General features: G+C 49.6%; 2 protein-coding genes and 1 long non-coding RNA gene across 9 annotated transcripts in view; 1 reads left to right on the top strand and 2 right to left on the bottom strand.

Moving 5' to 3' along the window:
* Positions 1-1,660: 1,660 nt before the first annotated feature.
* Positions 1,661-14,509, bottom strand: Acrbp (acrosin binding protein). The gene is made up of 10 exons (XM_042274121.2): positions 14,373-14,509; positions 13,757-13,975; positions 13,472-13,566; positions 12,899-13,016; positions 10,650-11,112; positions 9,831-9,963; positions 3,820-3,999; positions 3,550-3,717; positions 2,474-2,557; positions 1,661-2,001 (listed from the first exon to the last, which is right to left on the bottom strand). Exons 1-10 carry the CDS (start codon positions 14,413-14,415, stop codon positions 1,879-1,881), a joined length of 1,626 nt encoding a protein of 541 aa, XP_042130055.1. The 5' UTR covers positions 14,416-14,509; the 3' UTR covers positions 1,661-1,878.
* Positions 14,510-14,816: 307 nt separating this feature from the next.
* Positions 14,817-24,423, top strand: part of LOC121828119 (uncharacterized) — a 28,585-nt gene continuing 18,978 nt past the window's right edge. For 2 of the 4 annotated variants that reach the window (XR_013050165.1, XR_013050166.1), the window contains exons 1-2: positions 17,606-17,746; positions 18,580-23,993. This is a non-coding gene — a long non-coding RNA (uncharacterized LOC121828119). Of the gene's footprint in view, positions 14,956-17,605; positions 17,747-18,579; positions 23,994-24,423 lie in introns of those variants that run through there. The other 2 variants (XR_006070596.2, XR_013050167.1) reach the window with 2 other exon arrangements.
* On the bottom strand, positions 15,308-23,842 carry Ing4 (inhibitor of growth family member 4). 4 transcript variants are annotated; one of them, XM_015985685.3, is made up of 8 exons: positions 23,713-23,842; positions 20,497-20,568; positions 17,447-17,613; positions 17,173-17,287; positions 16,951-17,059; positions 16,596-16,743; positions 16,291-16,352; positions 15,308-16,183 (listed from the first exon to the last, which is right to left on the bottom strand). In XM_015985685.3, exons 1-8 carry the CDS (start codon positions 23,747-23,749, stop codon positions 16,144-16,146), a joined length of 750 nt encoding a protein of 249 aa, XP_015841171.1. In that variant the 5' UTR covers positions 23,750-23,842; the 3' UTR covers positions 15,308-16,143. The 4 variants fall into 4 exon arrangements, with proteins under 4 accessions (XP_015841171.1, XP_006992142.1, XP_076424090.1 ...); XM_006992080.4 differs by having other exon boundaries at positions 16,951-17,056; XM_076567975.1 differs by having other exon boundaries at positions 17,182-17,287.

The following is a 24,423-nucleotide window of genomic DNA, read 5'->3' as shown; positions in this document are numbered from 1 at the left end:
ATATTTTTATATATGTGTGCTTGAGTGTGTCCATGTGTGCAAGGCACATGCAGGTGCTTGTGAAGGCTGGAAGATAGCATTAGAGCTTCTGAAATTGGAGTTACACATGGTTGTGAGCTACCAGACATGGGTGCTGGGAACCAAAGCTGGGTTTTCTGCAAGAGCAGGAAGTATCCTTAACCACTGAGCCTTCTCTCTATCCCTCTAATTTTGTTAGTTTGGGTTTTTTTTTGTTTGTTTGTTTTTGTTTTTGTTTTTGTTTTGAGACTAGATCTCTCTGTTATATACATCTGGCTGTCCTGGAACTTGCTATGTAAACTAGGCTAGCCTAGAATTCACACAAATCCACCTGTTTCTGTCTCCTCAGTGTTAGTGGTTAAAGATGTGTATCACCACACCCAGCATGTAGCCCAGGCTGGCCTGTCTCTACCTCTCAAGTGCTGGGATTACAGGAATATGCCACCACACAAAGTTTTTTGGTTTTTGAAAATGATTTTTATTTATGAAGGTATGTATGTGATGTGATGTGATGTGGTGTGTGTGTGTGTGTGATATGTATGTGGGTAATGTGTAATCATGCCATGGTACCTGTGTCAACATTGTGGAGTTGGCTCTCTCCCTCTGCCTTTTACATGGGTTTTGGGGATTGAATTTAAGGCACCAGGCCTGCTCAGCAAGTGCTTTTATTTGCTAAGCAATCTCTCTAGTTCCCCACAATTACCACTCCTCCCACTTTGGGAAATGGGGTCTCATGTACCCCAAGTTGACCTCAAACTATGCAGCCATGGCTGACACTGAATTTCATACCCTCCAGACTGCACTTGGATTAAAGCATGCACCACCATGCCCCCTGGAACCCAGGGCCTGGTCCATGCTAGGCAAGCACTCTGCCAAGTGAGCTACAGCCCCGAGCCCAAGTTCTGTTTGTGCCAATTCAAATGCTGTGGATGACTGTCAGCCCACAGAAGAGACTCCAGCGTCCCCAGCTGTACCGCCTTGTGAGTGTCCAAATTATTCAAGGCCGGTGCCAAAGGGACACTTGAAGGTGCTCATCATCCAGACCATCTGGCAAAGCTTGTACGCCCAGGGCTTCTGAGCTCCGGGATGTAGTTTCAGTTTCTCCCCTCCTCGTAGAGGGAAGCACAATCTATGCCATACCTTCTGGGTTGATGTACTTTGTGGCTTTGGCCTTGAGAATCACATACTCACATGTGAACTCAGAGATGAAGGCCAGCATACCCTCTCGGCCCTTTCCACCCTTGCCATCTCAGTCACAGCCCCATACCCCCACCCCCCTTTTTTTTTTTTTTTTTTTTTTTTTTTTTTGGCTTTTTTCGAGACAGGGTTTCTCTGTGTAGTTTGGAGCCTGTCCTGGATCTCACTCTGTAAACCAGGCTGGCCTCGAACTCACAGACATCCGCCTGGCTCTGCCTCCCGAGTGCTGGGATTAAGAGCGTGCACCGCCGCTGCCGCCCAGAGCAGACATAACCCTTTCAATGTAACTCCTTGACCACTTAGGCCTGCGGCTTCTCATGGGGCAGGATGCTTCCTCGGTGCCGTTCCCGGGAAGTTCTCCTGCGAATGGGAGTCTGGAGGTAGATTTCTAGGAGTGAGGTGGCGGTGCTGAGGGTGGGGGTCGCACTAAACAGAGCCCATGGGCTGAAGACAAACATTTTATTTGAAGGTATTCTTCAAGGCACACACAGCTCCCATCATGGACCTCTCTGGGACTGCTGTCCCAACCCAGGGGAAATGTAAGCAGGGGCCAGGTCAGAGGCCTGTGAGGGCACCCGGAGGCCGACTGACAGGTGAGGTCTGAGAGCGATGGAGAAAGCAGTGGAGAGGCAGGGCCGGGGCGGGGACGTCTCAGACCCCAGCTCATCCAAACTGGCCTAGAGCCAGAGTGTTAAACTCTTGGTTCCACCGGAGGATGACCTCCTCGCTTTTAGCCGGGCTCAGCACGTTGTAGTTCTCGTTCATCATACATCTCATGCGGTATATCTACAAAAGGATCACGTGTGTATGGAGCGTGAAGTGAGGAGGAATCAGAACCAGGGGCAGGGGCTAGAGGGCAGAAAGGGATGCAGGTGGGGTTTCCACAGTTCAACCTCCTTTCGGACAGACGGAGGAGGCCTAGACCCAGACAGGAAGTAACTTACCGTAGTAGGCTACCTGATGAGTAAGGCTGGGAGACTGAAACTCAGCATCCGGTTTTCAGGGCAGCTAAGGGTCTCCCGCTGGGTCCTCGGGGCCCATCCCTCCTTTCTGTACCCCCCCCCACTCCTGTCTGAGGGGGCCTGACTCACTCCAGACTAGGAAGAGGAGGAGGCACCATGTAGAGGTCTCTGCCTCACAGATGCAGACAGGGAACTGTTTCCACAGCCCAGCTTCCGGAAGAGAAGTGCTCAGAATAGACCCTCCCAGGAGGGTCTGGGACTGGTAAGGGGTGGGGACAGACAGGGGAGGGGCTCACCTTCCGGTTCTGGTTTTTCATCAGGCACTGCTGGCTTTTGAAGGAACAGTAGTTTGGGTACTGGACATAGTCTGTATCACAAATCTACACCAGGAGCCAGGGAGAGGGACAGAGTATCAAAACCCTGACGGGACACCACTCTCTCCATTGAGGGTCACGGCAGTCCTGGTGGGCCAGGGCCTCACATAGCTGGGGTGCACCCCACTGTACCTCCTTTTTCCTTCTCCCACCCTCAGTGCTGGGTTCCTGGGAAGCAGCCAGGTGGTAAGGGGAATCAGGAGTGCCCTACTGGTCAGTTGATTGGGGGTGTAGAAGGAGGCAGCTAAGGGTCCAGTGCATGAGTGGCCAAGGGCTTGCTTGGTAGACATAGGCCCTGGGTGCCATGCCTAGCAACACACACACACACACACACACACACACACACACACACACACACACACACACAGAGAGAGAGTATATAGAACACAGGAAGGTGACCCAGCTCGTGGTCCAATCATCAGGAAGCCTGTTGATGATGGGGGTGGGGGAAGGGCCCAAATCACTCTGATAAGGGACAGTGGGTCAATCATTCTCCTGTGGACCTTGCCTGCTGTCAAACCGTGGAGTGGGATAGGGAACCAGCTCTCAGCAACGATAGCTGACTAACAACTCGGAGGTGGTGATTTGGGGGCGAGAGGAAATGTGCTGATATTATTGATGGGGAAAGCACTGGACAAGATGGGAAGAAGGCTTCAGGCTGAGCAAGGGAGGCAGGTTCCACAGGGCTGGGCAGAGAGGAGAACCTGGGCCTGCAGTGACTGGACCAAGGCCACTCAGCAAATGACTGGCTAAGCCGGGGCTAGAACCTCTGTCTCCATCTCACCTCCCGGTCTGCAGCCTTCTCCTGGGACAGGGTTCCTACTGCTTTGCTGAATGTGACCCTCATTTACTGGGGGAAGGGTCCATTGGGAGAATGGTAGGAGGCCACTAAGGACTGGGTCTCAGAGCCAGGGTCCCAAGCTCAGGCTTTCCCGAAAAAGTTCCTAGGAAGACCTGGGAGTGGCCGAGGGGGCTACGGTTGAGGAAAAGGGTCTGACCTTGGTGGGGAGATCCCCATCCTGGAAGCTTAGGAACTCAGCCTTGAGCCACTTGGAGACTCGTTCATCTTCACAGCCCTTCATGGCCAGCCGGTTACACCAGAAGTCAGAGCTGAGCCCTCCATACATATCTAGCCCGCCAAAGCGGCCTTTGTCTGGGATCCTCGCCTGTGGACACGAGACATGTGAGAGGCATGGGCCTCTCCACCCGCAGGCCGCCTTCCCACGCTCCCTTCAGCTTTCCCAGCACAGGCTTCCCGGTTGAGGTACCTGGTTGCCGGTGGATATGCTCTGGGATGAGAGGAAGGGGCTGATGAAGGGTATCTTGTGGGAAGCATCACAGTGCTGCCTCAGCACGTTGCTCTCAGCATGGCACTGCTCCAGCTTCAGGGAGCAGAACGCACAGAGGGGACAGGCAGCTGTGTGTCGCCGTCCAAGACTGTCACAGACCTGGGACAGGGGTTTGGGTGAGAGGCTGAGGCGTGGCAGGCTGCCCTTCTCTTGCATCAGCCCCCCAGAGCACACAGCATGATGGCTGATGTTTTTGCCCTAAAGCCTTTTGCTAGGCTTTTCTGCCCTGGCCTCCTTCCTAAGACTCCCTCAGGGACCTCCCCTCAGCTCTCAAGTAAACTTCACCTGCAGGTGGCACCCTCACCTTTAGCACCAGCTCTGATTTCTCCCCCCAAGCTCCAAATTCTCCTCGCCAGGTAACTCACAGGCATCTTAGATGGGGGGAGGGAATCATCCCTGCTCAAGCAACCTGAGAAGGATTGTGATTCTCCTCTCTGTTCCTTTAATGACAGCGCTAATCATGTTTGCAGAGGCGACAGCGCTGGCCAGCAGAGGCAGGAGCATCATAACATTGAGTCCTGCCTAAACTACTTGGCAAGACGAATAAGCAATCAGGGATTTCCCCTCTTGGGAGGCAGAGGCAGGAGGATCAGGAGTTCAAACTCCTCAAGTTCCAGACCAGCTTGGCCTACAGAGATCTTTTCTTTCTTTCTTTCTTTCTTTCTTTCTTTCTTTCTTTCTTTCTTTCTTTCTTTCTTTCTTTCTTTCTTTCTTTCTTTCTTTCTCTCTTTTGTGGGGGTAGGGGGTGGGGGTGGGGGGTGGGGGAGGTAGTGGGGGGAAGGAGGTGGGGTGGGGGTCCAGAGATCCTTTCTTTTTTTTTTTTTTTTTTTTTGGTTTTTCGAGACAGGGTTTCTCTCTGTAGCTTTGCGCCTTTCCTGGAACTCACTTGGTAGCCCAGGCTGGCCTCGAACTCACGGAGATCCGCCTGCCTCTGCCTCCCGAGTGCTGGGATTAAAGGCGTGCGCCACCACCGCCCGGCCAGAGATCCTTTCTTTAAAAACAAAACAATACAAAACCCAGTCAGGCATGGTGGCGCATCTTTAATCGCAGCACCTTGGAGGCATTGGCAAGTGGATCTCTGAGTTCCAGGCCAGCCTGGTCTACATGGTGAGGCACTGTCTCAAAACCAAAAACATCAAATCGACGTCATTAAGCCCATAAGCACTAACAAATAACATTGGCACTTACTCATGAGGAGAGCGAGGCTCCAGGCAGTTAAGAACATTGCTCAAAGCTGGACATGGATCCAGGTCTTTCCATCTCTCAGACCCATTCTCCATCAAATGCCTAGTTCCAAACCTGCCAGTTCCTGTAAGCTCTTTCAGAGTGGGGTTACCCATCTCCCAGCTGAGTGCTGGTCCTGAATGAGTGTCCTCAGCATAACCAGAAACATCTGGGCCAAGCACACCTTCAGCGAATCCCACCATCACTCAAGGCGCAGCCTGAAACAGGGTGTGGGCTCCTTTTCAGTCCCTGCTTACCCAGCAGCAGCCAGCAAGGGAGACAGCAGCATGACCCTGACCCCAACCCTTTATGAGTTTTCCCTTTCCTGCAACATTAAGTGCCTCAGGTGGCATCCGGACTTTCCACTCTGTCTTTTGACTCTGTCTTCTGCTACTATGTGCTCAGTAGAACAGACTCTGTTCCCTTATCCAAGCATACTACCCTGAGTCTATGACCTTTGAATTCACATATTTCTAAAAAATGTCTCTCCAGCACACCCTTTTGTAATACTGCTGACTCCACATGAACCTCCCGCATCAGGCTCAAGCTCCTTCCGGCCAGAAAACGTGTTCATTCTGAGCTCCCCACGAACGTTCAGGTCTTGTCTCTGCAGAGCCTTTGTGCGTACTGCTCCCTCTGCTAAGAACTCTGCAGCGGGCCCCTCCTTTTGCCTTGTTAACTGCCTTCAGGTCTCAGTTTAGACTCCAGTTCCCCTAAGAACATTCTCCGATCATTGCAATCGTGCAGAGTGGCCTGTTCACGACACCACCCGCTTCCTCGGCACTGTCCCCTTGCCCCCTTCACGGTGCTGATCTTCTCACAGTGCCCAGCTTCACTGGTTGTACCACGTATCAAATCCAAGTGCCTTCCTTGGATATGAAAGCACTCTCCCACTGAGCACACCCCAGCCTTATTTTTCCATCTCTCTCTCCCCAACTAGTTTCTGAGAGAGAGAGCAAGCATGGAATCTGCTCTGCACGCGGCTAGCGTCCCAGGTGTCTAGCAGACAGTTGGTGCCCGATCAGTGTTTGTTGAAGAAACAGATGAATGAATGGTAGGTTGGCTCTCAGTGGTTGTTTGCTAAATTGTGCTGTTTCAGAATCAAGGAACTGCGTGTGGTAGGGTGCACCTGTACACCCAGCTATTGACTGCTACCAAGGCTGAGAAGAGGATCACTTGGGCCTAGAAGCTCAAGTCAGCCTATGCAGCAGAGACCTTGCCTCAGTCGGTAACAATGACAGCAAAGGAGCACTTCAAAGCACGTATCTTTCTGGGCATGGACTTGCTAATTGTGGAAGAAATGTTGGAACCGGAATCTTTTTACAGACTCCCTAAAATGCTGTGGTGGTAGTCTTGATGGTCAACTTGATTAGGTCTAAACTCAACTAGAAGGCAAGCCTCTGGGCACTCCTGTGAGGGACTCCCTTGATGAGACTCTTTGAAGTGGGCAGAGCCACCCTAAATGTAGGATGGGAACTCAGATGAGAGGGAGATGGGAGAAGGGAGTTTTCCTTTTCGTCCCCTGACCTTCACTTTTGCTGGCAAGTTCATCTATCCTGCTGCTCTCAAAGATGCATTTCTTACTGATTTAGAACCTACTTCTTTGGGATTCCCACGTAGACTGAAGACCAGCTGCTCTCCAGGAACCTTCCCCACTTCAGTACCTGATTGGGACTCCTGAGATGTCAGCCTCACGGACTGAACAATGACCAGATTCTTGGCCTCTCTAGTCTGAAACAGCCGTTGAGGGACTACCCAGACCATATCATATAAGCCAACCTGATAAATCCCCTCTCAATATATCCATCCATTCTACTGGTTCTGTTTATTTAGAGAACCCTAATACAGACTATTGCACCAGTCCCCATGGTGGCTTTGTGGGAAGCGCAGTGTGTTTTCCTTACTTGAATACTTAAGGATTTTCCTTTCTTGCACATAATTCTTCTGGTGAAATCATCCATAGACTTGCAGAATGCCTTATCCACCACCGTGGTACTCCACACAGCTTTGCTTCCAATCAAGGAACTCACTTCTAAGCCAGAGAGGTAGTCAGGGGGCCTGTGCTCATGGAATTCATTGGTCTTACCAGGTTTTCTACCATCCTGAAGAGAGCTGGCTTGATAGAATGGTGGAATGGCCTTTTCACTTTTTCAATTTTATGTGTATGGATGCTCTGTGTGCATGTATGTCTGCTCACCACTTGGTGTGCTTGGAGGCCAAGAGAGGGTGTCAGAGCCCCCTGCACCTCGAGTTACAGATAGTTGTGAATCACCATATGGGTGATTAGAATTAAACTTGGGTCCTTCGGAAGGGCAACCAGTACTCTTAACCACTGAGCCATTGCTCCAGCCCTTGGAACGTCTTTTTAACAGACAGTTACAGTGCCAATTAGATGGGAGTAGCCTAGAGGGCTGGGGTAGTGTTTTCCAGAAGACTGTATATGTTTTGAATCAACCTCCAATATACACTATTATTTCTGCTATAGCTAGGATTCATGGTCTAGGAATCAAGGGGTGGAAATGAGGATGGTACTACTTACTATGACCTCTAGTCACCCCCTAGGAACATTTTTTTCTTCCTGTTCCTTGGACTTTACTGCTCTGCTAGCCTAGAAATTTTGGTTCCATAAGGGGGAGCACTCCAACCAGGAGTCACAAAAAATATTACATTTCATTAGGAGCTAAGAGTTTCCTCTGGTCACTTTGGGCTCGTGATACTTTTAAGTCAACAAACTAAGAAAGGAATACATTTTTAGGAGGAGTGATTGATCTAGACTACCAAGGGGAAAATGGATTCCTTCTTCACAATGGAGATAAGGAAGATTATGTCTGGAGTACAGAAGATGCTTTAGGGCTCTTGTTCTCAACCTTCCTAATGCTGTGACCCTTTAATACAGTTCCTCGTGTTGTGGTGACCCCCAACCATAAAATCATTTTGTTGCTACTTCATAACTGCAATTTTGCTACTGTTATGAATCATAATGTAAGTATCTGATATGCAGGTTATTTGATATTCGACCCCCCCCTCCCAAGGGATCATGATCCACAGGTTGAGAACCACTGCTTTAGGGCATCTCTTGGTGTTAAGTTAATGCCCTGGTGATTAAGGTCAATGGGAAATTAGAACAACCCAATCGAGGCAGGATGACAGGATCCAAACCCTTCAGGGATAAAGGAAAGGGTCACCCTTCCAGGGAAAGAACCAAGGCCTTCTGAGGTGCTTGCTGAGGGGCGGAAATACAGAATGAGTAGTAGAAGAAGGTAGTTACAAATACCAGCTAAGTTCATGTGACCAGTCACAGAAATGAGGATTGTAACCGATGCGTTTCCTGTCCTATTTTGTTAAGAAGGTGTTTGTGCATAGATACTCATATATTAAGCAGACATTTGTTTTCTTTCCTCTATTTCTTTATCATGTAATGCAACACCCACTGAGATAATATCAGTGTTTAAGTACTGTAAATATATATTATCATATGTAAATTATGGGACACTAAAACACTAAGCATTCCTCAAGGGATTTTGCCACCTATTCTTAAATAATGTGTTTAATCATATGTGGTGTAGTTATATATCACATGTAGGCAGAATTATAATTTTGTCATTTTTTTCATGTGGAAATTGACCATGACATGAAGAGATTGGGTGTCAATTGACAAGGGGTGAATTTCTGATGGTGAATCTTGGTTGTCAACTTGACTGGATTTGAAACCAACTAGAAACAAGCCACTGGGGCTCTTGGGAGGGATTTTCTTGACCAGATCATTTGAAGGGGGAAGAGTGATCCTAAATGTGGGCAGCCCCCTGCAGTCTGACGGGAGAAGGCGGCTTTGCTTTTCCCCTGCTTGCCCACACGCTTGCTGGCAAGTCCGTTATCACGCTGACGCGGCATTCCTTTACTGATTTTAGAACAAGCTTCTTCAGGCTTCCAATGTAGACTGAAGACCAGCAGCTCTGTAGGAATCCTCAGGCCTCCAGTGCCAGTCTGGGGCTGTTGAGATGTCCAGCCTCACAGATTAAGCAACTACCAGATTCTCAGCCTCTCCAGCCACTGTTGGACTATGTGGACTGCATCATGTAAGCAAATCTAGTAAGTCCGCTTTTACTATGTATTCATTCTATCAGTTGTTTCTTTAGAAAGTCCTAATACAAATGGTTTCTGCTACACATTGTTTTTTGGAACTGGGGGTTGAACCTAGGGTCTTCTGCATGCTAGGCAAGTGTTCTACCACCGAGCTCCATCCTCAGCCCCGTTTACTTTTTTATTTTGAGACGGGGCCTCACTAAGTTCTGTTCACTCTGCTGCCCACTCCACAGAGTGAACCTGTGACTCTTCTGCTTCAGCTCCCTAAGCAGCCGGGACTACAGCCTGCACGACTAGACTCAACAGGAAGAGGTTCTATGAACCTTCTGGAAAGAAAAAGAGCCGAGTCTGAGGCGCAGCTAGGTACTGAAGATGCTGAATGGATTTCAAGGGAGGGCTTAGGGCTGAAAACTTGAAGAACTTAAGGATGCATTCAAGACCAGGCTGGCTTCCAGACTAGGTCTTCAACCTTCCTCTGTGGTGGCTGGAGATGTCCTTCCAAGGAATCTCTTCAACTATGTCTCATGCTTTCCTTGCCCAGCCCCCTCACCCATGGCTCACACAGTGCCAGGCCCATGGGATGTCCAGTGGCATGTATCCATTAAATAGCATGGTGGACATACCGAATCCCCGAAGCCAAGGATCTCCTCCTCCATGTAGCTCCAGGCCTTGGCTGTGGGAGTCATGGTGCAGGTATTCTCCATAATGGAATAGCATAGCACCATCATGGTCTCCGTGTGGGGCAGCTGCAGGAGGCTGCAAGAAGACAGTACAGACTGGTGGGGATGGGCTAGAGGGGGGCGGGGTAGAAAAACCACATCTACTCTTCCCCTCCGCTAAGCAGTTGGTCTTGGTCATATGCATTCAGCATGCTTAGCAGAGGACTTCCATCCTGCAGTCTGAGAGGACCTTGGACCAACTGCCTACTTTTACAAATGAGGAACTGAAGTCCAACATGGAGAAACAGTGGCTGGAGAGATGGCTCCGTGGTTAAGAGCAGTCGTTGCTCTTCTAGAAGACCCAAGTTTGGTCCCCAGCACCCACTCTTGTAGCTCACAACCACCCATTTACTGTAGTCCCAGGGAATCCGGCGCCCTCTTCTGGCCTCCATGGACACCTGCACACATGTGCATACACACACACAGACATACACACATACACCTAAGTAAAAATAAAATAAATAAAGAACAACAACAACAAAATGGAGAAGTAACTTTCTGAAGGCTTTAGTGCTAATCAAGGCCAGAGATAAGACCAGAACCCAGGGTGGGGCTTAAAACAAGGGTTGGCACAGAACAGGAGGGGCCCGCCATTGCTAGCTCTGCCTGAAGCCTGAGCAGGTCTGAGTGGGTCTGGAGACCAAAGCTGGTAAGTGGGCTTCGCAATTCCAAAGAAGGCAGCAGGGACGGCAGGGCCCATGAGGGGGTCACAATCTCCTGTACCTGCCGGTGCTTTGGCTTCTCCAGGAGTTATCGTACAGTTCATTCATTTCGTCCATTTCTTGGGCTGACCGAATGAGCTCCTGGATGTTCTCCATCATCAGTGGAGCGGAGTCCACTTCTCGGACCCGGGGAGTAAAGGAGGAAGGGTTGGAAGACAGAGACTCCGACTGAAACTTGGGCTCGGAGTAGGACTGCAGATTGGACACTGACTCCAGGCCCTCCTCTGTGCCCTGGCCCTCCTCCTGCTTGGTCTCCTCCTCCTCCTCTTCCTCCTCCTGCTCCTCCTGCTCCTGCCCGTCCTCCTGCTTGTGATCCTGCACGAGCTCCTGCTTGTGCTGCTCCTGCACTTGCTTGTGACCGCCCTGCTGCTCCTTGCCGCCCAGGGACAAGGACGACTGAAGCAGCTCCTCCACGTTGTTGTTGAGCCGCTCCGGCCAAGGCTGGAAGGCCTGGCGTTCTGTGGCTGCAGCGAGGTTTGGGGGGGAACCAAGAGAGAAAAGAAGGGATCAGACTTCCCGCCCATGGAGGACCACATCTGCACGTGCTGCCGTGGCGGTCCAGGCCTGCAGTCTGGGAGGTGGAGACGGGACTGCGTCAGGTCCAGCCTCGGCGACCTACTGAGCTGGAGGCTACACGAGGCTGGAGACCCTCTCTCAAAAACAGCACCGACACAAGTTTTCATGTTTGCTTGTTTCTCCATCAAGAAACTGGGGCTGGAGGGTGGTCGGGGAAGTGCTTGCAAGCATGGAGACCCGAGTTCAGCCCTTAGAGTCTATATAAGGGCTGGGTATGGGAGGGCTGGAGAGACGGCTCAGAGGTGAAAAGCATGGACTGCTCTTCCCAGAGGTCCTGAGTTCAATTCCCAGCAAACCACGTGGTGGCTCACAACCATCTCTAGTGAGATCTGGTGCCCTCTTCTGGCATGTAGGCAAAACATGCAGACAGCACACTATATACATAATAAATCTTAAAAAAAAAAAAAAAATGCTGGGTATGGGAACATGTGCCTATACTCTGAGTGCTGGGAAGGTGGGGACAGAAGGATGCTGAGAGTTTACAGGCTAGCCAGTCAGCTCCAATTAATTATTATTATTATTATTATTATTATTACTATTATTACTATTTTGGTTTTTCAAGACAGGGTTTCTCTGTGTAGCCCTGGTTGTTCTGAACTTGCTTGTAGTCCAGGCTGGCCTTGAACTCAGAGATCTGCCTGTATCTGCCTCCCAAGTATTGGGATTAAAGGCACGAGCCATTACCACCCGGAGTTACAGACAGTTGTGAGCTGTTATGTGGGTGCTAGGAATTGAACCCAGATCCTCTGGAAGAGCAGCCAGGGCTCTTAACCACTGGGCCATCTCTCTAGTCCCAGCTCCAAGTTTCTTGAAAGAACCAGTCCTCAGAACTCAAATGGTCTAAGCTGGACACGATGGTACACACCTTTAGTCTCAGCATTCTGGAGACTGAGGCAGATCTTTGTGAGTTCCAGGGTAGCCTGGTCTACATAGTGAGTTCCAGGCCAGCCAGGGCTACATAGTCAAACCCTGTCTCAAATAAATGTGGTGACTGAAGAAGACATTCAGTGTTGACCTCTGATGTACATGGTCAACAAACTAAAATCAAAATTAAAAGATATAACAAATATGTTGGTGGTACATGTCACCTTTCTACTTGCCTTACAGATGTACTTGTTCCCTAGAACAAATGTTACTTTTATCCATCTCACCTAGAGAATACCATGTATTCTAAGGAACTATCAACTAATTCCTTCTTGAATGAGGGGGATCCTAAGAATCAAACCCAGAGCCTCATATATACTGAGCATATATTCTACCATTGAGCTATGCTCCCAGTCTAAATACTCTCTAAAATGAAAATATTAATTTACAAAAGGCCTAGAAGGTTTTTATTTTTATTTTCATTTCACGCATATGGGTGTTTTGCCTGAATATATGCCCGTGCATCACAGTCATGCAGTGCCTGTGGAGGCCAGAAGAGGGCGGTAGCTCTTCCAGGCCTGCTCTAACTGGAGATCTGAGTTTGAGGCCGACCTGTCTTCGGAACTAGGAAAAGCAGATTCAGAGGAAGACCTTAAGTGACAGTGGAAGAAGGTCTGAGACAAGAGAGCCTTGACTTATTTCACGCAAAGCAAAAGCTTCTCGCTCTTCTCCCCAACTCATCACTCTTACCACGCAGGTTTGACACCCCAGCCCTGGGCACTGTGGTTTCCTAACACTGGGAGGTCTCACCTGTGGCATGGGATGCCATGGGGGATGTCATGGTGGTGGCAGGAACTTCTGGGGGAGAGTCTATCTCCTTGAGAGTGTTGGGTGAGAGGATGGAGACCGGCTGGGAGCATCGGACCCTCTGCAAAAAAAGGAGGAGAATGGGAACGCTTTTTCCCAAGGGCTGCCTGCCTAGTCATCCTCAGTCCCTGCGCGGCAAATCACAGCTTTCCCAGCTCCTGGGCAGGACTGATGAAGGAACACAGTTCCTCCAGGGAGCCTGTAGTCCTGAGAGGGCATTTGTGTAGGCCACATGCCTGCCTTCACTCTTTCCCAGCTGACTTAAATAAAAACACGGACCCTTTGGAGCAACGTTAGGAAGGGCATAGCTCTGCCTCTTCCCCGAATCTCTTCTCTCCTTTACTCACAGGAACAAGGGTTGTTCAGCGCATGTGGGCACCTGAAGTGAGGCCGTACTCACTTTGGCAAACTGACAGGGAGACGAACTAAATGATGCCCCTCCTGGAGACCTTCCTCAACTTCCCACTCCCACAGACTCTACCTTGGTTCTGGGCCAACAGATCCCGCCTTCCTCACCTTGGCGTAGTAGACGTGGTTGGAGCAACGGTACTGAGCAAACTGACAGAAGGACTCAAACCAGGAAGCATACGGGAGGTCAGAGCAGACGGCACCTACGGGAGGACAGCACCCACGGAGAGTGGTTACCGGGGAGCCTGGGCTGGGTGGAGGTCTCCACGAGTGGAGAGCAGGTTCTGGGGTGAGCTGCCCGCTGTGTCCCGGCCCCTCTATGAGCACGAAGCTTTTGCCCTGCGCCTGGTGGACCTCTGGGTGTCTAGGTTTCCCCACCGGTCTGGCCCTCACCATCTGGTACCAATCCGTGGTTTTCATATTGGTCCAACTGGACGAGAGTGGGGTTCCGGCAGCCGTGAGAGGAACGGAGGCGGCAGGTGGTCTCTGCCTTCCAGGTTGGGGTCAGCAGGGCGAAGAAACGTTCATATTCAGTGGACGAGAGGGGACTGCCTGGGGTGGAGGCCGAAGATGAATCCTCAGCTGAAAGAGGTGTTACAGGCAGGAGCCGCACTGCAGGGAACGGGGATAGACGAGAATGGACCTTCCCCAAAACATGCTCCGTGTCCAGTGGCCGGACCCAGACTAGAAGTAGATGCCCCGTGGATTAAGAACTGGCATGTTACGTGTATGTGTGTGGGTGTCGGGGGGAGTGGGGGTGTCTTGGGTGGTGCCTGATAACTAGAGCGTCCCTAGAGATTTCTAGGGACAAGAGATAAAAGTCCAACCTTTCCCAAGCCAGGAAGTGGTCCAGTTCTACCACATGGAGACAGCCGTCTCAGAACCCACGAAAAGGGGCTCTGAGGAGGCAGGGGCCTCAAGTCCTTTGGGAGCATAAGGCATCCCCAGGGAAGATCCACCCGCGTTTTCAGACCAGGGCAGCCTCCGTCGGCCAACCCTCGCCTCTCACCTTCCAGAAGCAGCAGAAGGAAGCCAGCAGCTAGTTTCATCATGGCCCGGGAAGATCCACCCGTGTTTTCACACCAAAGCAACCTCCAACGGGCCAAGCCTCGGAGAGCTGTGGGTCTCGGGCGGCTAACGCGGAGGCAGGAGGCGCGGCTACTACGTCACAAAGGTGAGGGCGGGGCCAGGCACGAGGTGAACTCCTGTGAGCTGCACCAGTTGCGGGCCTCGGACGGACGGATGGACGGAGAAGTCACAGGCTGCACAGCCCTCCCAGTCCCTCTGTTGCTCGGTACCACTTGCTTTGAATTCGTTTGTGCGCTGCCGGGAATTGAACCGAGAACCTCGCTTCCCCCACCACAGAGCTAAAACCTCAGCCCTGCGTACTACTTCCAGCCTCTTGGCGGTAACCCAGAGGGTGTGTATTAACACCGCTTCTACAGATGGAGAGGGTGGACCTGAGGAAGCAAGGTGCCCGGGTGTATGGAGACCTAGCTGCCGAGTCTAGGCAGCACTCTGCGCAGCCGAGCAAGAAAGTCTGAAAAAAAGGCAGGGACGACCTGGCCAGGAGCTATGGAGGACACCTCTAGGTAAGAAACAGACCCAAAGCCTGGCGGAGGTGGTGCACGCCTTTAGTCCCAGCACTTGGGAAGCGGAGGTAGGTGGATCCCTGTGAATGTGAGGCCAGCCTAGGCTCTTACACAGAGAAGCTCTGTGGGGTGGGGTGGGGGGGGTAGGGGAAGAGGCCCGAAGTTAAAATGAAAGCAGGATCGACCGCGGTGAACACACGTGTAAGAATGGTTCAGTGGTCCAAGGGACTTACTGTTTCCAAGAGAAAAGTGACCAATACAGTTAATTCATTGGGGGATGGGAAGCAAATACTTATTTTATATCTTTTGTTTTTAAAAGAAATCAAGCTAACACTATCACAGCACACACATATAACGCAAATACATGATTTATTGGAATTAAGTGAAAAGTGTTTCACCGAGAGCAGATGCATAATTACAAAGTTCTGAGTCCCCCGATGCAAGGCACCCCTCCAGGTGGAAAAGTTGTGGACACCACAGGACAAGTATCGTTATGGTTTCACATCTTGTCCTACTTCTGGCAAGCCATCCTCCTGCCTCTCATCCAATCCAGAGGATGCAAAAGGAATGCTTATCACATGTACGGAAACAGTCTCTACAATAAACACAGCAGGCTAGCATGGATCGCTTTTATTTACCTACCCCAGTTCCTTTTACATGTGAGTTATCTGTGCTCCACCTTACCCTCTCCCGTTCAAAGTCAGGATAAATCCCCGGGACACAGAAGAAGCTAGGCCAGAGCCCAAGTGATCTACAAGTTCCCTCACCATGGAAAAAAGAATGAAGAGGTTTATCCTACCTAGCCCCAGTAGGGGAAGGGGAGATGGAGGAGCCTGAGAGAGGTGTCCACCCCACTGCCCCAGTCCTTAAACACAAAGCAAGGGGGTGAAGAGGACCCTCCCTCTGAAGACAGCACCAACCTCACCACGGAGGCAGAAGGACGGTGAGCGGGACTACTTCCCTCGAAGGAGAGTGGAACGGAGCACATACCGTCAGTGGCTGTGGCACCCTCCCTACCGGGGTTCGGATGCAGCCTCAGCACCAGGAGTGGGGGAAGGGAGAAGGAAGGACAGGACTGCGCTGTCGACGTCTCCCCGGACCCCCAGTGCCCCGGCAGAGGCGTTCCTCTCTGTCACTAGCCCAGGGCAGGGGGATTCGGAAGAAATCTGGCATGAGATCCAAGGAAAGCTATTTCTTCTTTCGTTCTTGGGAGCAGCGTGGGCAAAACCTAAAAACCGGCAAAGAGCAGGGCAAACAAAAGTATGAAGTGAAGTCTGTGCTCTCCCGCTCAGCCTCGGGACAGCCCGACCAGCTCCCGCCACAGCCACCGCTTACCATTTTCCCCGAGGCTTGGTTGTCAGCCCCACACAGGCGAAGTGGAACCACTCGATGGAACACTGGAGAGGAAGATGGAACACAGCAGTCAGGGGCCTGCGCTGGAGGGGAGAGGAGCCAGCTGCAGACTCCCGAGAGGAGCCCTCTACTCCAGCCCTACTTCCTGCAAGGCCCCGGGCAACCAGGCCAACCACCATCCTACCCTGCACTCCCTCTCTCCCACTGAGTAGGGTGCCTGCTCCTTTTAGTCACGCCCCCATGCCCCTCAGAGCTCCTCCCCCAACCCTGAGGCAAAGGGGTCTCACATCTGGGTTGTCACAGCCAATCATCTCTCCATAGGAGACCTGGTGACAAAGGCAATATGTGGGTTCGTTGGGATCCACAGGCATATCCAACACATCAGAGGGATGGACACTGCCAAAGGTCACTGAGGGCATCCCATACTCAGGACTTCTGCATGCCAAGAGGAAGACAAATGTCACCTGCAGGAAGGGAAGCTACCACCTGAGCTCGGAGGTGGCAGGAGATTGTGGTGAGGCAAATGACATTCGGCTGCTTCTCCGTCCAGCAGACACCAAAGTGACAGAGTTACTGGCACAGAGACAGGGGAGTGGCAAGGGGCAGGGCTGCCGGGAGGTGGGCGTCCTTTGATGTACTCACGTGCGCACAAGTTTTAACTTCTTCTGGGCAGCCTTGGGGGCTTCTTCATCTGAGTTTTTTCCTTTGGAACGGGCACGGGCAGCTTTTTTCTCCTTTTGAGTCCGGCCTTCTAGGAAGAAAGGGTAAGCCGGAAGGCAAAGACAAAAGGATGGTTAAGTCCTCTTTGCTCCGGTCCCAGGTGACACTGGTCCCTCAGAGCTGGAGTGGCCCACCCCTCCTCACTCTTTTTGCCTTTGCTGGAAGAGCTGTCATAGTCACTCGACTCGATCTGCTTCTCCTTCAGATCAGCCTCGAAGCGGGCCAGGTCTGTGTCCAGCCGCCGGATGTGTTTGTCCACCTGTGGGGAGGAGGTACAAGGCTGTTTCCAGGGAAGGAAACAGCTAAGGCAGACGATGACTCTTCCAGACCCCAGACAGATCCCAACACAGCCGAAGGAGGGCCTCAGAGCCTGAGGATTAGACGGGAGATAGGTGGGAAGCCGCGGACAGGGCCATACCATCTCATAGGTCTGCATGGCAAGCTGCACCTTGTCGTCACCAAATTCCTTGCATTTGCCATAGGCCTCCTGGATCTGTCTGAGAAGGGCCAGTTTTTCCTCGGAGCTCAGGCTGCGGGCGCTACTCATATATTCAGTGGCCAACTTGTCAATTTCAGCCTTCAGGTCTACAACAGAGACAGAGGCCTGGGTCACAATGGCCCCTGGTGGCTAGATGAAACATACTTCTTCCTCTTGTTCCTTGGGCCTTTTCCATCGGCCATCAAGACCTTCCAACTGAAACGTACTGAACGTTCACAGGTACTGTGCCTTGTATTTGGGAAACGCAACACTGAAATTATTTGGGCCTTTTCTGGTATGTTTTGAGACAGTGTCAGTATGTAGCTCAGGATGGCCTTGAACTTGGGATATCCTCTTGCCTCTGATTCCCTAGCGCTGAGATTACAAACATGTACCACTGGCCTGGCTGAGACTGTCTGAAAGTGCCTTCAAGGTGCAGAAAACATGGCTGCCAGCGTTGAAACTGAAGCTTACCAGAAGGCACTGTGGGACTCTTAGCCGTGTACATGTTAGCATGAGGTGCACTTCTGATGACAGTTCGAGATGCTTCGTGGCAGGGCTTGCTTGATGCTTGCCTCATGAGTTCGGTTCCAAAGGCCACCTTGTTTCTTGTCTTAACCGCATCCCCCAACAGACCTGACTGCTGCAAACCAGGCTGAGTCACTTACTGGTGCGGTGGCCTCCAGGTCTCTCTCTCTCTCTGAGATAGGGTTGTGCCCAGGTTGGCCTCGAACTTACGATCTTCCTGCCTAAGCCGCCATAGTGGTGGGTCTGAAATGTTAACATTAGGTCCTAATTCCTCCAGGAATGCTGCTTCTGCATCCTTACTGTCCATTCTACTTTTTTCTTACCGATTTTGAGTACCAAGTTTCCTTCTGTAGCTCAAGATGTCTAGAACATACTATGTAGTCCAGGCTGGCCAAAAACAGAAGCAAATCCTCCTGCCTCAGCCTCCTGAATGTTGAAATTACAGGTGTGAGCCACCATATCCAGCTTGCTCATCTTTCTTTGTTCATCAATTGCAACTTGCTTACAATTCTTGTCGTTTTTTTTTTTTTGTTTGTTCATTTTAGATATTGCTCGAAACACCTTAATACTAGACAGAGGGCTGGCGATGTCCCAGAACACTGACCTGAAGATGTCTACTCCCTGACATTAGTCAGGGCTCATGTAAATATCAATGGGAAGAGGCAATAGACCGCAGCACAGTGGACCACCAGACAATGGGAGCATCTGGGAGCATGCCATGCTCATACTTCACTGTATCCCAGGCCTTTGGGAGATGTGGGAAAAGCACACACTTCCATAATCTCCAGCTGGTCTTTGAGCATGGACTCAAGAGTTAGAATTTCATTACAGAGAAATCCAGCTGATTCTGACCATCTGGCAGGCAGCTGTCAGTGGCAGATGTTAGGTAATATTCACTTTTATGAAGAAACTTAGCCAGACTTAACTTAAAACATGGCTTCATATATCCTAGCCTGTTACCTCTTTGAACATGGCTACACAGAATGGAATGTGAGACTTACATATCCTTCAGTAGGTATCGGGGCACCTTCAACTCAACCTTAAAACTGGTGCAGACCAACCTGAGCATTGCAGTGGAGCCTTCCTGAGGCTCCAAATGGACACCTCAGTGTAGCCAAATCTGCTCCATGTCCAAGGCCTGAGATAATATCTAATGCATGAATGAAAGAATACAGTATAGAGCTCCTGATGGTAAGTGATGCCTTCTGTTTTCTTTCTCTTGCTTGTATTACTAATGGTTAGTTTTATTATTAATTACTTATTTAGAGAAAAGGTCTCTCAGGTCTCATGTAGCTCAGGTATACCTTAAACTGGGAATGTACCTGAGGATGACCTTAAAAAAAAAAATTTCTCCCCTCCCCCCACAACAGGGTCTCACTGTGTAGTCCTAGCTGTCCTGAAACTGGAATTCAGTATGGAGACCAGGCTGGTCACAAACTCACAAAGCTCTATCTGCTGTGCTACCATGCCTGGCCCTTCTTTCTTTTTAAGAGCTTCTCAGCAAAATTCCTGTCAACCAATATGAACTGCAGTCTAACACCCTGCGTATTTTATGATAGCATCAACAACGCAACAAGGTATAACTTGTGGTTATCATGCAGACGTAACAAACAAAATGGCAGCAATGGGGCTGGAGAGATGGCTCAGAGGTTAAGAGCACCGACTGCTCTTCCAGAGGACCCGGGTTCAATTCCCAGCACCCACATGGTGGCTCACAGCCATCTGTAATGAGATCTGGTGCCCTCTTCTGTATACATAATAAATAAATAAATCTTTAAAAAAAAATGGCAGCAATGTCTAGGGTTGGTATCTTGAATTTTTGAGGAAGGTACAAAAATCACAGTAGCTCTGAATCTTATTTGCTTATTTATTTTGTGTGCATGATTTGTACGTGTGAGGATGAATGTGTAGAATCACTTCCAGGTGGTGGTCAGAGGACCAACTTCCTAGAGGGTCTCTCCTTGTACTGTGTGGGTCCTGGGGATGGAATCCGAGTTGTCAGCTCGGCAGCAAACACCTTTACCCATGAGCTGTCTTGCCAGCTCAGCATGTCTAACTTCTTGAGGTATTGTCTCAATACTCCATTTGATGTGGAAGAGTAGAAATGAGGATCACCATTATCTTCTTGCAAGGATTCCATGAAAGACAGGCTGGAAAGATGGCTCAGTGATTAAGAGAACTTGCTGCTCTTGCAGAGGACCTGGGTTCAGATCGCAGCACCCACATGGTTGCTCAGAACCATCCTTAACTCCAGTTCCTGATATCCGATACTGTCTTCTGACCTCTTTGTGCATCAGGCACACACATGATGCACAGACATACATACAGGCAAAACACTCATACACGCCCCCCCCAACACACACAATATAAGTCACAGTCCTCCAGATTATACCAGATGGTATGATAACAGAAAAGTAGGAAAATAAATGATGATCAACAAGAGCCTGTTATTCTGTACGTACCCTCTGTCCTTTGGTCTAGATCCCTCATGAGCTGAAAGTTTCTCTGTAATTCAAACGGGAGGTTTTCAATACCTGGGAAGACAGGGAAATAGAGTTACTGGATTACACACAGGTCTTGGCAAGTGGCTCTACCACTGAGCTACATCCTTGGCCCTAGAGCTCCTTTTAAAATGAAGTTCAAGCTGGAAGCAGCAGGAGGCAGAAGAATGAGGAGCTCAAGTCAGCCTCAGGCACACAGGGAATCTGAAGCCGGCCTGGCTTACATAAGCTCTTGTTTTGTTTTGTTTGAGACAGCCCTGGCTGTCCTGGAACTCACTCTGTAGCCCAGGCTGGCCTCAAACTCACAGAGATCCACCTACCTCTGCCTCCCGAGTGCTGGGATTAAAGGCGTGCGCCACCATGCCTGGCTTAAGATGCTGTTTAAAAGGAAAAACAAAGTAGAACAAACAAACAAACAAACAGACAAAAGTAAAGCCCAGGGCTGGAGGGATGCTCAGTGGATAAGAGCACTGGCTGTTCTTCCAGAGGACCAGAGTTTGGCTTGCACTTCCCATGCTGAGTGGCTTACAAGAGCCTAAACTCCAGGGCTGGTGGGAATACAGTGCTTCTGGGTTGCAAGAGGACTCGCACTCATGCATAAACACACAGACACCATCCACACAGATGCATAATTAAAAATTAATTTAAAATCATTTTCTAAAAATGTGTCACTCAACATTAAAAAAATGAAGTACAGTTCAGTTTCCCCTCATTTGAAAGTGGATTTTTTTCCTTTTTTCTTTTGGTGACAGGGTCTTGGCCTCAAACTTGTTACGTAGCAAAGGATGAGCAAAAATGAATTTCTGATTCTTGTCTATCTACCTCCCATGTGTTGAGACCTAATAGTCCTGTGTCTATATGCCAGGTTTATGCAGTGGTGGGGATCAGAACTAGGGTCTCCTGCATGGTAGGTAGGCACTCCAACATGTAGTGAGGTAGCCCTGAAATGATGGATTTATCTGTGAAAGATTCATTTGTATTTTCTCAAAAGAGAAGCCTCACCTATCTGTGTCACCATCCCATCCCCTTCCTCTTTGGTGACACTCTAAAAACCAGTTTTCCCACTGGTTTCAGTTTGCGCCACCATCTTCGCTCTCCACTTCAAAGTCCCTCTCTAGTTCCTTTCGGACTCATCACGCAGGCTGCCAGCTTCCAGTGACTCCGTATGCTTGCGTTCTGCACGTCCCACCCTGCTCATCTCCCTCAGCCATGCCATCTCTCTGCTCTGCTCTGGCCTGGTGAGCGCCTCACACTCACCAGCAGCTTCCCAAGAGCTCTGTCTTCCTCCTCCCACGCCCACCTTACCCACTCGCCTACTCGATAAAGTCCAGCCCAGAACCTGACTTTCCCAGAATCTGATAGGCTGTCAAGGTTGTCTAGCTAATGCTTTTAGTAGTTATCCAACCATAACTAAATAATTAACATAGTTACTCCACGTCTGTCTCCCTAACCTTCCAGGACAGATACATGTCTGTATCAATTTTAAATTTTCCTCATGTTTAGAATTTCCATGTATACAGAAAGCGCCCAGTGAATACTTGAATAAAATGCATTATTAGCTAAGCCTCCCCATAGAAGCAAAATTTCTTCCTACAATTTAATTTCCCCCCTTTGGTGATGGAGAGTGAATCTCAGATCCAGGAGCTCGCACCTGCCAGGCAAGTGATCTACTGCCACCTTTTTTTTTCTTTTTGAGACGGGGTCTCATTATGTAGCCCTGGCTGACCTAGATCTCACTATATAGATCAGCAGGTCTCAAATTCAGAGATCTTCCTAAATTCTGGAAATAAAGGGATGTGCACCACACCCACCCAAACTTTTAAAGTGTTTCCATGAAGCCAGCTCAAACTTTAAAAATGTTTCTACCACACCAGGCACGGTGTCACAAGTTTACAATCTTAGCACCGGGGAGGTGGAGAGAGGACCCAGAGTTCAAGGTCACCCTCAGCTGTGTATCAAACTCGAGGTCAACCTGGGCTACATTAGACACTGTCTTAAAAACAAAAAAACCAAAAAGTTGCTTCTATTGTTTGAACTTCTCAAGTCTGCGGCACCAGTTACTATGATTACTTTAAGTCACCAACACATTACCAAAATCAAATGATCCATCTTTTGTCTTCCTCTAAAGAAAAGTCTGAAGCAGTTGGTACTACATTCTGGATCAAGTGACTTACTTCCTCCTAGTATTGCAAACACTAAATTATAGATCTTCTGGTAACTTCAACACTGATGTCTTATCCTTTAAATGCTGTTTTCTTGAGATTTTCTCCACCTTACTTCCTCACTTCCTTTTCCCTAAAGAATCTCACTGTCACAGACTTTATGCCTATGTCTAAGGCAAAAATAAATATATTGCTATGACCCTGAATCTCCTACACTGCCGTCACTACAGTTTATCTTCTTTTCCAATAATTCACCTTGATTTTTTTCCTTCTCTCTTAATCACGACATCATCCAATCAATCTTGTCACATTTAATATCTAAAAATTTCTGTCATTCTCTAAGATCAGGTTTGCATCTCTGAATTGGACTGCTATCATAAACTGACCATTTACTTTTCCTTTAATAAAATCAATACTCTATATTAAGACGCAAACATCTTAGTTTGGCGTTTAATCTACTTCCAGACTATTTCTCACTTCCCAGTCTCTCAACACACACACACACACACACACACACACACACTTCATTATATGAGAATTATATGGATTTTGCTCACGAAGTAAAGCGTTCCAGTTTAACAACTCAAGTGGTCGTCCCACTCCATCCACCTAGCCACTCTGGGGACATAAATGACTAAAGGAGACTAGATCAAATATTTGCAGCTACTCCAAATGGCAGTGATAACGACCCTGTGCAATTTAGGAGAGAAAAATACACCCAGAGGCCAGGGACCCTAAAGGAGAGAGTCAGGAAATACCTTCCCCGCTCCCCGTAACCCTTCACAACACAACCCTGACCCCACCGGGCGGCCCCTTCTTCCCTGGTCTACATGAGCCAGGCCTGTATTGCCACTGCCCCGCCCCCTCCTCCTACACCCTCGACTAAATCCTCCCACGGAGCCCTTTCCCAACTGTGGGCCTCAGGCCACCAGGACCTCAGAGCCATAGATTCTGCCAACCCGGACCCTCCACACCACCCTATGACCCACGACCCCCTTCTTCAGCCGGCTCTTACTGTCCAGATAATGTTCCAAATACATCCCAGCAGCCATCTTGAAGCAAAACAAAGCAACTTCCGATCCGCCCCGGAAGTGACTGAAACCAGACAGGCGCTGGAGCCATTCTTGGATTAGATCCTTTCCGCACTTAAAAGAACTTCCGCCCTTACTATAATATAGCCCCAGACACATCCGCCCGACATTGAACCTTTTTGCATGGCTAGTCACGATCGCCCACAGCGAGGCCGCTTTAGCCTGCTTCCGCCCTTAATAGGACGCCGATATGTCACGGAGACAGGTATGACATCACGCGAGGTCGCCATTTTGCATTCTCTAGCAAACTTTTTCCTTTCTAACAGGCATGTTTGGTCAGTGGGGGAAGAAACTGTTCTGTCTGGTATTCTGTAAATCCCTCCTTTCAGCGAGTAGGGAAACCGCTATTTTATTTGCTTATTTTGAATTTGATGTTCAAAGCTGAAGCAGGTAGTCTCTGAGGCAGATGCTTTCTTCTGAAGTTGTCGGGCTTTGCAAAACGTAACCTTTTGCACTTCTGTTCCCTTAATTTTTTACAACACAGGGTTTGTGTAGCCCTGGCTGCCTCGACAGTGCTGGAATTAAAGGCATTTGCCACACCAGGCTAAGGTTCCTGTTCTTAATACTCAACAAACGTTCACAGAGAGCACAACTACTCACTGATTTTGCAGTTGTGCTATTATTATTAATGGGAG

Source organism: Peromyscus maniculatus, chromosome 3 (assembly GCF_049852395.1).
Source record: "Peromyscus maniculatus bairdii isolate BWxNUB_F1_BW_parent chromosome 3, HU_Pman_BW_mat_3.1, whole genome shotgun sequence".
NCBI lineage: Eukaryota > Metazoa > Chordata > Mammalia > Rodentia > Cricetidae > Peromyscus > Peromyscus maniculatus.
The sequence above is the reverse complement of the archived record's forward strand: the minus strand, read 5'-3'. Positions and strand labels throughout refer to the sequence as shown.